This window comes from Zonotrichia albicollis, chromosome 2 (assembly GCF_047830755.1).
Source record: "Zonotrichia albicollis isolate bZonAlb1 chromosome 2, bZonAlb1.hap1, whole genome shotgun sequence".
Lineage (NCBI taxonomy): Eukaryota > Metazoa > Chordata > Aves > Passeriformes > Passerellidae > Zonotrichia > Zonotrichia albicollis.
This window is the reverse complement of record NC_133820.1, coordinates 115513655-115526118: the sequence shown is the minus strand read 5'-3', so window position 1 is coordinate 115526118 and position 12464 is coordinate 115513655. Positions and strand designations below refer to the sequence as shown.

General features: G+C 38.3%; 1 protein-coding gene across 13 annotated transcripts in view; it reads left to right on the top strand.

The window, feature by feature from the left end:
- EMSY (EMSY transcriptional repressor, BRCA2 interacting) overlaps positions 1 to 12464 on the top strand; it is a 41880-nt gene that overhangs the window by 23273 nt on the left and 6143 nt on the right. For 8 of the 13 annotated variants that reach the window (XM_074536132.1, XM_014267133.3, XM_026793530.2 and 5 more), the window contains 8 exons: positions 1634 to 1807; positions 3968 to 4104; positions 5608 to 5781; positions 6672 to 6870; positions 8172 to 8336; positions 8593 to 8751; positions 10430 to 10489; positions 11581 to 11732. In XM_074536132.1, the coding sequence (XP_074392233.1) occupies positions 1634 to 1807; positions 3968 to 4104; positions 5608 to 5781; positions 6672 to 6870; positions 8172 to 8336; positions 8593 to 8751; positions 10430 to 10489; positions 11581 to 11732 (1220 nt within the window). The remainder of the gene's footprint in view (positions 1 to 1633; positions 1808 to 3967; positions 4105 to 5607; positions 5782 to 6671; positions 6871 to 8171; positions 8337 to 8592; positions 8752 to 10429; positions 10490 to 11580; positions 11733 to 12464) is intronic. The other 5 variants (XM_014267134.3, XM_014267132.3, XM_014267131.3 and 2 more) reach the window with 4 other exon arrangements.

The following is a 12464-nucleotide window of genomic DNA, read 5'->3' as shown; positions in this document are numbered from 1 at the left end:
CTTACCTCTTCTGAACAGTGGGCACAACAGCACATTCACAATCCTGTTGTTATTTATTCTACATCAGGATTTTTCCACTGAGTGCTCTTTTATTCCACTGTTGGAATTGGTATAAAAATACCATTGTTCCTTCCCCACTGGGTTTATTTTAAAGGAAGTTTTTATGCAGTCTATACAGATACTTTGCACTTCTGTAGTACCTTATATGACATGATTTATACTGATTTAACTCAAGCAGACAGGTCAGCACCATTCCTGTTTTGCATGGATGGACTTCAAAAGAAATGTGACTTGCTCATAGTCCTGCAGTGAATTTATAAAAAGACCAGTAAATTAAAATTTAAGCTCCTGGTGTTTTTCTGAGCATCTGGTTGTATTTCTGTTTCTAATAGATAGTAATGCAGACTGTTCTGATTGTAAACTTGCATGAGGAAAACTTAAAAGGTAGCTTTATCCTGGTTTTCAGAAAACTCTTCATTTCCTTATTTTTTTAGCATGGGCTGGGAATATTAGAACCATGAAATCGTTATGGTTGGAAAAGCCCTCTAAAATCATCAAGTCTGACCATTAGCCCAGCACCACCATGTTCACCACTAAAAACCTTGTTCCAAGTGCCACAATCCACATGGCTTTTGAATGCTTCCAGGGATGTTGATTCCACCACTTTCCTGTGCAGCTTGTTCCAATATCTGACCACCCTGCCCATGAGCAATTTTTTCATAATATCCTACCTGAACCTTTCCTGGTGCAACTTGAGGCCATCTCCTCATGTCCTTAGCATAAACTAATGGTTAATACTCTGTTTATAACTTTTAAAGTACTCCACAGATAGATTTTTAAGTGCATTAGAAAAATACAAATATTTTGCTGTTCATGTAGTTGGTAAAATCTGTACTGTGCTCTCTTGAATGTGAACACATCTTTCTGGATGAAACAAACTGTTTCCTCTTTGATTTTCAGCAATTAAGGACACTATCTGCAGTATTACAAGCAAAATGGAATTTCAGTGTTTGTGTTGTTATTTTTGAACAAGTTTCTTTTGTGGACTCAGTTGTCTTTGTATTCAGAAAAGGACTAGTTCTAAAATCAGCATTTATACTGTGTTGAAAGGTTTCTTTTGTGCTGCTGTGTGCTAAGTCCATAAAATAGCATCATCATTGTAAATAATATTTTTTCTAAGAGTGTTACTTAAACTAATGATTGGTGGTTCTCTTTATAAGCAATCTATCATATAGGAGAAGTGTCATTCCTGAGAGGAAGGGATGTGTTCTGGTCATGTCATCAGATGCCTGACTCCTGGGAGCAACAGGCAAACCTACAGGCAGAATCTGCACATCTATTAAAAATTACAGTCTTACACGCAAGGACATGAATTAAAATAAGGCAGTCATGGAACATTTGTTAAAATACACAGAAGACTGTTATATTCAATTTAAATTTAGTATATACTTGAATATTGCTCTGTGGATTTAAAAATTACTAGAAGAGTTTTAAAGGGTGGTAGTAGATTGCAGGCTGGGATATCTTCAAATAAATCTGACACTTTTCTCCTAAACTAACATATTTTTCCAGAAACATTAGTAGAGGATTGTGTTGTAATAGTGAACTTTTTTTTTCTCTCTCTTTAAAACAGGAACTCAAGCAACTTATACACGGCCAACAGTGAGCCCCTCTCTGGGAGCTCGGATGGCTGGAACTCCAGGGGCTGCTACTTATGTGAAAACTACAAGTGGCAGCATCATTACTGTAGTACCAAAATCCCTGGCTACTCTAGGAGGAAAGATCATCAGCAGTAATATTGTTTCTGGTAGGCATATGAGTACTGTTGTTACTTGTAAGGCTTTTATTTCAAAAGTAACTTTGGGCTTGATCAGATTGTTCAGGGCTTTTCTGTGGGTTGCATGCTCAAATAGTTATTAGAACCTTTATTGGAGAATTCAGAAGGAAAATAGCTGAGCATGAAGAAGAAGGTAAAAGGTAGAAGTTTGAAGCTGGAGTGTTCTTAAGGATTGTGGTAGTTTTTGTGTTTAAGAAGGAAACAGCAAATGTGAAGGAAAACTGGGAGGAAAGAAAATGTGGGGTGGGAACTAGTATGTTGTACATACAGAGGATAGAAAGATCAGAAAACGCATTGGCCCAAATTCAAAACATTTTATAATCTCAGTGCTGCCTTTCTCTGTTCCACTGCATATCCAAAAGACCAGAATAAAAATGGACTGTGTATGTTAAATTCAGCCTTGCAGTCTCCACCTTACTTTGGTATTTTGCCAGTGGCAGTCTGTCTTTCCTTTAGGCCATGTTCTGCCTTAAGTTTCCCTCCCAGCTTTATGCAGACAGTGCTGGTTGTCTTTGTTAGTCTGCTGGTTAGCCATTGGTCTCCCTGCTGGTTATGTGCTTGTACAGGTTGCCCAGAGAAGCTGTGGCTCCCTCAGCCCTGGAAGTGTTCAAGGCCGGCTTGGATGGGGCCTGGAGCACTGGTGTAGTGAAAAATGTCCCTGCCCTTGACAGGAGTGGAACTGGATGAGCTTCTAGGTCCCTTCCAACCCAAAACATTTGGTGGTTCCATCATCTCTGAAGATAAGGTTTCTTTAGGACCAGGACCAAGCACACTGATGCCAGTGGCAATTTCTTGTATATGTTTAGGACTTTGTTTAGCGAAGACATGACATGGCACCAGCCAGCTCCAGTCACTGCAAGGTGCTGCGCAAGCCATCCAGTAAATGCACTCTTGGCCTGTAATCTGGTAGAGCAGTTTTACAGGTTTTGATTTCCACAAAATTATATTTAGTGATGATACAGCATCTTCTTTGGCAACAAGTAACTTTTTTTAGCCTGTTGTGGGTATGGTGAATTATTAAGACAATTTCTTGTATCATACACTTGTAATGAATTATACACAAGTGGAAGTATTCTCCTGAGCAGCAGCTAATGTGGGGAAACCTGTGAGTGATCCTGATAAGAATAATAAGAACACAAGTTTGGAAATCATGCCTGCTTTTGTTTTTTTGTTTGCTTAATTGTTTTTACTAAGGGAGGAATCCTTTAGATGCCTCTGAAGTCAGTAGGATTAAATAAATCATAATCTTGTCTCAGCATGTCTTCCTTTCCCAGAATTGGTAGAATTGTTAATCTGAAATAGGTTGTGAAGAATCTACAGGCATGACTAGTGGGTAGTTGTAGTAAAGGTAGTAAAGGGAATCCTTGGGTTTGCAGCTCTGTTGTGACTGAATGGTGCTTTCCTCTGGAGAAAGGAGAAATTGTTGATAAAAAGCTGAGTAGCTACTGCAATGGCAGTGTGATAGCACTGATGACTGATTCCAGTGTATGGACTTCTGTGGACTGTGGAAGTCTGACCAGAATTACCTGTCAGTGCAGGTAACTAAAATCCTGATAAAGGGAGTGGAACTAATTCAATACTAACATAGGAACAGAAATAGCCGGGTCAGCTCTTCAAAAAACAAACAAACCCACAGAAAAAATCCCCAAAACAAGACAAAAAAACCCCAAAACAACTAACTGGAGATACATCCTTGGTACATAGATTCTTCTGCAGAGGTCATCTGTAGAAGAGTATTTGTCTGTACAAATAGGAGCTTGAGTTGAGTATTAATGATGTCCTTGTCCCGCCCTAACTCCAGCCTTTGAAAAGTTCACATGTTTGCCTGAGAAAGCTGTGTTAGTCTGCTCTGTAACTTGTGAGAAGGGGTTGCCTGTCCTAATGTAAAATACATTCTGTTCCCCTGGGCACACCTGTTTTTACTGTAGGTGAAAGATTTGTTGAGTTGGCATGTAATCATTCAATGCTGAGTTGGGTAACATGAATTCCCACTCCAGATGCTACTGATTTCTTGATGTGCTGTCAGATTTAAATACAATGATTCCTCTATAGCTCACTATCTTCTGTGGTGGAAGGAAATACACAAAATGTGATAAACTGCACATTATTTTGTTTCCCACAAAAATTTAGGAACTACGACCAAAATCACTACAATTCCAATGACATCGAAACCCAATGTGATTGTTGTGCAAAAAACTACTGGGAAAGGAACTACAATTCAAGGGCTTCCAGGCAAAAATGTTGTCACAACACTGTTGAATGCTGGGGTAAGTAATTGTTTCAAGTCTCAGATAGAGAGCCTGGTGACAAGCTGTGTGGTGGCTGCTGCTTGTCCTCCATTCTGCTAAAGGCTCAATTAAAAGCAAACTGTGCATGAGCTCCTTAACAGATCTGGCATGCCTTGATGTCAGGGATCTTTAAAAACTGACTGTGGTTTGCAGAACACGCTTAAAGCAAACTGGGGATGTTTTCAAAGATAAAGGAAAATATAAATTTTAGAACTTTTTTTCCCATGGATAATGATTTTGTGTTGCTGAAGCAATTAAGTAGATGAAAATTACTAGAATAATTTAGCCTGTTTGCTCCAGTGAGAACCAGGGTCCTGTGTTAATAACTTGCATCTGCAGCCATTTTTCATTTGGGTATAAAGGGCAGAAATAAATTGTGTCCCTGCAGTAGGGGAACCACTTTCAGTTAATGTGGTGTGTAACATTGTGGCATCCTGTGCTCTGGGTACTGCATAGTGGTGAATTATTTTTTGGATAACCTGAGGTATACCTAAGAATAAAATCAAGTTTCTGGCATCAACTGAGCTTATCTGTAAGTACTAGTAAATAAAAATTATCAATGTTCCTAGATAAAACTGAGAGATTTAATGCCTTATTCCTGTAAAATTTAAAAGGCTGCTTGAGTAGCAGAACTGCTGAAAGATTTTTTTAAAATATTTTATGATTTTTTTTTTTAAGTTTTGAACTTCCCTAGTTTTAGAATTAAAGGTATATTTGCAGACAAGTGGAAATATTATGATGTTACACAATAGTAGCTACCAAAATGGGATGGTATTTTTGGAACAAGTATGGTTTGGGGGATTTCCAGCTATTTCATGGATATTGGTAGGAACTGGCTACTACTGTACTACTCACTTGGTTTGCTACTGTGCAGAGCTTAAAAAATCATGCTCAATGTCTTTGCTCTTCTTAAGCTATCAGGAGTCTAGTCAGATGTAAACACTATTCTGTAGTCAAATGATTCCTGTGAACCTGGATTTTTTTATGAACTTTTAATTGAAAAAAAGTCCATACATAATTAATGTCTTGGTCTTGAAGACAATGCAAAAAATGTATATTTAAATGATTTTTTTAGAATCTCAATTTAAATAATGTTTTAGAATCCCAGTTCAAGTTTTGTAGATGTCTTGCCAAAGTTAGTGTTAACAGAAATTGGTGGTCTTAAAAAAACATTTGTGAAGGATTTGAAGAAAGTTCCAGTTTTAAAAACTTCATGTCTTTTTGTTACTTCTTTTTATTCACCCCTTCAGAGCTGCTTAAAAGATAAGGTAATAGAAAAGTGGATTTTGGTAGCTTTTTCCACTGAAACCCGTAGGTTTTTTTGTTCTTGGTCATCTAATGTATTTTCTATCAAATAAATGTAGTTGCAGCAGCAGATTTATTTCATGGTACACACACTCACATATAACTATATTTTTTGGAAAATTGGGTCTCACTGAACAATTCCATTAAGTTAATCTGTAAACTTTGACTTCTCTACAGGGGGAGAAAACTATTCAGGCAGTGCCAGCAGGAGCAAAACCTGCTATCATCACTGCCACAAGACCCATCACAAAAATGATTGTTACACAGCCTAAAGGAATAGGGTCCACGGTCCAGCCAGCCACCAAAATCATCCCAACTAAAATTGTTTATGGTCAACAAGGGAAAACACAGGTACAGTGAGGACCCCTTTCTGTTTTGGAATGTACCCCTAAATTTTAATGGGAAGTAAATAATTTTTCAATGTGTTTCCTCATTTGTTCCAGGTTTAATATATATCTGTGGGGAATGAGACTTAGTGGTGTAATGAGGTGGCCTCGATCCTGATTTCTCAAGCACAATATCTGCATTTGTTAGCTTTTTGTGAAGGCCTAGAGCAAGCCATAAGGATTTACTAAGCCTTTTCTGGAGCTGAAACTGTCTGGCCATAGCTCCAGATACTTGTTTACATCTTAGACCATTAGAAATAAACATGCAGAATCTGGACATAGGTCATTCATCAAATCTGAGGTTTTATTGAAGTTTATTTTCTGCTTAATACCTGTTCTGGCTGTCCCTGCAACCTTGTGTAGTTGGTGGGGCTGTATACAGAGAATCTGGCTTATTTCTGGATGCTTTCAGTTTCAGCTTTTTCTCTGGCTGCACTTAGTATTTGAAAGAACTAAGCTTTTATGAGATGTAACATTTTGTGTGTTTTGGTTGTTTAAGACTGTATTTATTGTGGAAGTGCTTGTCCTTATCAGTGCAGTGCATGTTCCAGCTCACTTGCATAGCTTTCTCTTATCACACTAGTTTTATCTAGTCCTGAAAAATAACTGTTTAGTGGTTTATTGGGTTAAACACTTCAAATTAGTGAGTGAGAAGTACATTCTTGTGCATTGCCATTTACTTGGACTTTTTGGTTTAATAATCAAAGTTGCTGAATTTAGAGGTAGACTTTCTAAGTAAAATATTAATATTATGTAGGTGGTGTACATAGATCTGAGTGATGCCCTGTACTCTGATTTCTCAGATCTGTTTTCTTGAGTGCTTTTACTATAAACAAAATTTACCTTTCTAATTAGGTCCTCATAAAACCAAAGCCAGTGACATTTCAAGCAACAGTTGTGAGTGAACAAACCAGACAGCTGGTGACTGAAACGTTACAGCAGGCTTCAAGGGTAGCAGAGACAGGAAACCCATCTCTCCCAGAAGTGAAAGAAGAACCACAAACCTACACTGACAGTAGTTCTTCTTCTACAGAGTCTTCCCAGAGCTCTCAAGGTCTGTGTTGGTGTCACATAATGTCTGAGTGGACTGTCTTCCAAGCATGCCAGCTTGCTCCAGAGAGCTCCATGTGTCTCCTTTTAGCACAGGTTTCACCCCATGTGTTTCAGTGAAGCACCCTTGTTCCCATACTTTTATATTTTTCTTTCTTTTGAGCTATTTACTATGCTTTCAATAATCCTGAAAAGTGGTGATAAAGTTGTCTTGCTGGGCTCCAACTTGCTGTTAGAATGCAATCTGTTCCCTCTTCCTGCAGAGTCTGCCAGAGATAGGCAGGGTAGCAAGTTATGGAGGTTATTTTGGCAGTCCACGCTCTGCCACTGCCTTTCCATATTGTATTGAAGCAATACAATCTCTCTGCTGCATGTCTGAAAGATGCCATGGGACCAGCACAGATCTTGGTCCTTTTATAGATGTGTACATGTATCAGGACATACATCAGACATGCAGTCCTGATGGGAATTCTGCCCTGGCTTCAAGCCATGATACAGATGCAGCTCTTTATGTGTAAGAGGAGCAGTAAATAATAGGGCATAAACAAAATCCAACCTGTGTTTGGGAGGGACCATGGTATGCATCAGTACAGCAAATTAAAGCAAGTTTCTCAGTAAAACCTTTGTACCTTTTCTATATAATTTTGTAACTGTTGGTCTATGTGGCCATCTAAGTAAGTTTTAAAAAAGTTCTGAAGATTCAACCGACTTACCAAAATTTAGGTGCTGTTAGTTCAGAATGCTGAATACATGCTGATCACCTGAACTGCTAAAACCTTCTGGAAAAAAAGTTCAATCCAAGGCAAATTCTACATACATAGAAACCTGCTTGATTTTCCAAACAAAATCTTTTACAAAAAACTAAGATACAGAACTTTTGTTTTTTTGCTGGAAAACTGTTCATAACATCAACAGTGATTTACTTCAAGAATCAATTGAAATAGAAACTAAAGTGTTGCAAAATGAGAGTATGCATCCTTGGCAATGTTCAAAGCTAATAAGTAATGAGAAATTTGGTATAATTTTGAATTATCACCTTGCTTTATAGCAAGAAGTTGGATGAAAGCCCTCCAGCCCAAAATGGTTTTATGATGACTTGAACTGGCACAGGTTGCCCAGAGAGGCTATGGCTGCCTCGTCCCTGAAAGTGTCCACGGCCAGGTCAGACATGGCTTGGAGCAACCAGGTCTAGTGAAAGGTGTCCCTGCCTTTGGCAGGGGGTTGGAATGAGATGAGCTTTCAGGTTTCTTCCAACCCAAACCATTCCATGATTTTATGATGTGTCTTTGTTTTTTTTGCAAACAGATTCTCAGCCTGTAGTCCATGTGATTGCTTCAAGAAGTCAAGATTGGTCAGAACATGAAATTCCTGTGGACACAAACCCTACAATAATTTACCAGGATGTATCCAGTGAATCTCAGTCAGCTACTTCCACAATAAAAGCTTTGCTGGAACTTCAGCAGACAACAGGTCTGAAAACCCATGAAATTGTTTAGGATAACTTCAGAGATGATTTTTTGCTTAAGCAGGCTTTTGTAATAAGTTTTGTAATTGAAAAGCACTTATCTTGAATCAACTTGATTTCTTCTTTTTTATCCTGTATCAGTTTGTTTGCATCTATAGTGTTCATTATATTTAATTAAACTAGTACATTTATATTGTAGGTTTATTTTATTATGAAAATTTATATATTAGAGGTTGATTTTGTGCTTTGCCTTTCTTAAAGCAGTGAAGGAAAAGTTGGAATCAAAGCCAAGGCAGCCTACCATTGACTTGAGCCAAATGGCTGTTCCAATCCAGATGACTCAAGAAAAGAGGCATTCTCCAGAAAGTCCTTCAATTGCTGTTGTAGAGTCAGAACTAGTGGCTGAATATATCACAACTGGTAAGTGTGTAAGGTTAGTGTGAGAGTGGCTTTGCAGTTGAAGTCTGAGGACTTAATTTTGGAGTTTTCTTACAATAGGTTTTACTTTTGTGTTTTTGCTGTAATTTTCTGTAGAGGAAATGAGTATTTTCTTCCACTCCTGAGACGCAGGGGACAGAGATTGCATCTGTCATGCTGGGCCATAAGGGAAAAGGTTTCTAACTGAAACAGAGTGGTTGCTTCAGGATAGCCCACTAAAGTAGATTTTCCATTCCCTGGACGTAGAAGACTGACTGTCCCACCACCCTTTAAGGAAAATGTGCAGTAAGAAGAAAGTAGAAAATGAAGCTAGAGGAACCATAGCCTAGTTTTTGTATTTACTGAAAGGAGTCAGACATTGAGTTTGTTAAAATCCATTTAGTCCCGAGATAAAGCCAAGTGTGCATTTAGCATGGTAATGTAGCCCCAGTTTCTTAATTTTCTAGAAAGCCTTGAACTAATAAATATGCCCTTCTAAATATATAAGTTATTTAAATTCATCTCTTTAAATTCTTGACTCCTATTTGGACATCCATTTTGTGTAAGTCCATTCTCTTGTCTCTCTGATGTTCCCTACAACCCCAGAACTCTAGCTATGAGACACTTACATGAAAGGATCAGATTACCTGTTTTCCATTTTCATTTCTTAAACCCATATTGTTGGTCTCTGTATTATTTGGAAAATGAAAGCAAAAACATGTTGGAAGTCTACATTGGAAAAGAGAAATAAAACTTAATTGTATTAAACTGTATTACTGTATATCTGTAGAGCCACGATTTTAGTGCTAAATGTCTAATCTGATATTTTCATTTTGTTCTCTACCTACTTTCCTTACTCCCATCCCTTGAATGGCCTGAATTTAAGTTGTGTGAAATCTGGGCTGAGGGGATGTTATTATTTTTCTTTTAAATAGCACTTACTGTATCTGGCTTCAGTTTCAAATATTTGAATCATGGTCCCTTGGATCTCCTTTAGAACAAACTCCAAAGTATAATAAATGGTGTTAAAGTGCTTTCCAATTAGCAGTCAAATATCTTCACTGACACAGATATTGTGCATTGAGCTTCTATTCAAGGTTCCAGTTTTTGATGGGTCTTGCTGTGAAAGTTGATGTACAAGAGGGCCTTCTGCAGGGAGGATGGAAAATTACAAGTGTGTGTCTTTGTAGACTTCAGTACTTTTCTTTTTTCTTAGAAACCATACAAAGTGCAATGGCTAAAAATTTCCTGGAGATACGGAGATACTATTTTAAATATTAGGATTTCTGTAAACATTGATTTGAAATGTGGGAATCTTCCAGAGAAATGCAGATTCCTATGGGCTGGCAGCAGCATGTTCTGCTGCAGCACTAAACTGGTTATTTTGCACTTAGATTTTTGTTCCTTCCCCCAGTTTCTCTGAACATTGCCAAGAAATGCAAGTAACTGAGTTTCTTTTTGGTTTGAGTCGTGATTCTCTGAATTTATCAGTAACCCACATAGCTATATTTTCTGCTAAAAATTCAGTAGGAAGATTGTAAAGAATCTATAGTCTGCTGTGAAATGTCCTGCATGTGCCTAGACCAAAGGATTTGGGAGCTGGGATTCAGAATGTGCTTCCTCATGAGATGAAGGGAGCAATTCACACATCTTAGTGTCACCATTTTTTGTCTGTCTGCAGACTCAGGAAGACAACACTGTATTGGTTCACATTCGGAAGAATATCTACACAACCATATAGGTTAGAAACTTTATTTTTAAATTAAGTTTTCAATTGTGTAGGAATTGTTGGGAGATATCCAGGATAAATCTGGCACAGCATGCAGGCCAGTATTGATGTAAACCAACTTTCTTGGAGTGAGAAAGTGAAATTACCATATTAATTCAAAATTTGACCTTTCTTTAAAAAAGAAAGAAGACCTTTCAGGAAGGTCACTAGAAACTTTTTAATTTTAAGTTATGTTGCAACTGAGTTTAAACTTTGCTTGTTCTCCTTCAGTGATTAAATACTTTGTAACTAAGAAATGAAGTTACACAAATATTTGCATGTTAGTATGGACAGACATAAAGAGAGTTGGATTCATATCTTATCAGTGACTGGAATATAAAATTTTTTTTTGGTTTTTGGGTTTTTTGTTCCCTCAGCAGCACATGATTTTTCTATCAATTCACTGTTTAATTATAGGCCTATCACAATAGCTCTGTAACTCAAGCTTGATCTGTTCTCAAAAGTGACATAGACCCATAACAAGGTCTACATTTTTTGATCTATCATTTCTGATCAGCATCATTTGCTTTAATAAAACCCAAACATTTTCTAATCAATCTTATTTTGCTAATCTTATCTTGCTAATCTTCCAAATTTAGTTTATGCTCTGGGGAGTATTAGGTGCAGTTCATCAGTGGTAGAAACCTGGTGAGCAAGGCTTGCTGTTCTTAATTGCAGTCATTTGTGGTTGTGCTTTTAACGGTGTAAAAACCACATAATAACTCGTGTCCTACAGCAATATTCTAGTGCTGTATAAAGAACACAGCTGAACATCAAGTACAAACTCTGCTTGCAAAATTGATGTATTGGGAAAGGGTGGCCAGAGGAGGTTTTGACCAAGTGTAGTTAGGAAAGGAGACAAAAGCAAAACCTCAGAGTTGCTACCTTAAGAGGTTTCTCAGAATAGATCATGAAGGTTGACACTAGCACACAGTGAAACACATTTTCCATGCTTAGATCTTTTTCACTCATGTATGCTTTCAGTTGAAGCTTAACTGCAAAGCAGACAGTTGAAGTTCCTGCAGTTAGTTCTGGAGAAGTGCCACTGACCTCTTTACTTGCAGTCAGTCATCGGTCCCAGCCCCACCAGTCATCTCAGCCCCAGAGGACTCTGGTGCAGCACGTGGCTCAGTCCCAGACAGCAACGCAGACTTCTGTTGTGGTGAAATCTATTCCTGCATCCTCCACTGGCGCCATTACCCATATCATGCAGCAGGTTGGATCCTTTCTTTTCCCAGAAGGTTATAAACAGCAGTAGGTCATATAAATTGCATAGGACCAGGGCTTATTCTGAATGTATGTATCATGGTGCTGCCACCTAACATGTTCAGCATACAGGAAAAGAAATTCTTTTAATAGCACTTCAGTAGCCAAAGGAGAGGAGGTTTAGATTAAATATTAGAAATAAATTCTTTTCTAGGGTTAGTGAGACACTGGCATGGGCTGCTTAGGGAAATGGTGGATGTGGCATCCCTGGAAGTGTTCAGGGCCAGGTTGGACAGGACTTGGAGCAACCTGGTCTAGTGGAAGGTGTCCCTGCCCGTGGGCAGGGATGTTGGACTAGATGGTCATTAAGGTCTTTTCCAAGCCAAGCCATTCTGTGATTGTGTTTTCATGGTGAGGGTGGTTGCAGTATTGCAGTGGCCTGACCTCATTAGGTTATATCGATTGTAGTGCAGGGGGAAGAGGGCTGAAATGGAATCTGGTCAGTACACAGAGCACACAATAGCTTTTCCATTTGACGTCTTTAGTTTGTGAACAGGGAAACTTCTCTGAATCAAAAATCAGACCATATTTAGATTAGGACTCTGGGGACTCCAAACTATTCAAACAAGAAGTGCAGCTTGTGGTGAAGTCTTGCTGAAGCCACTTGAATGGATTTGATCAGGACTTCCTCAACTCTGCAGTGCTTTAACTTGTGGCAACTTCAGCTGCAGTCCAGAACAGT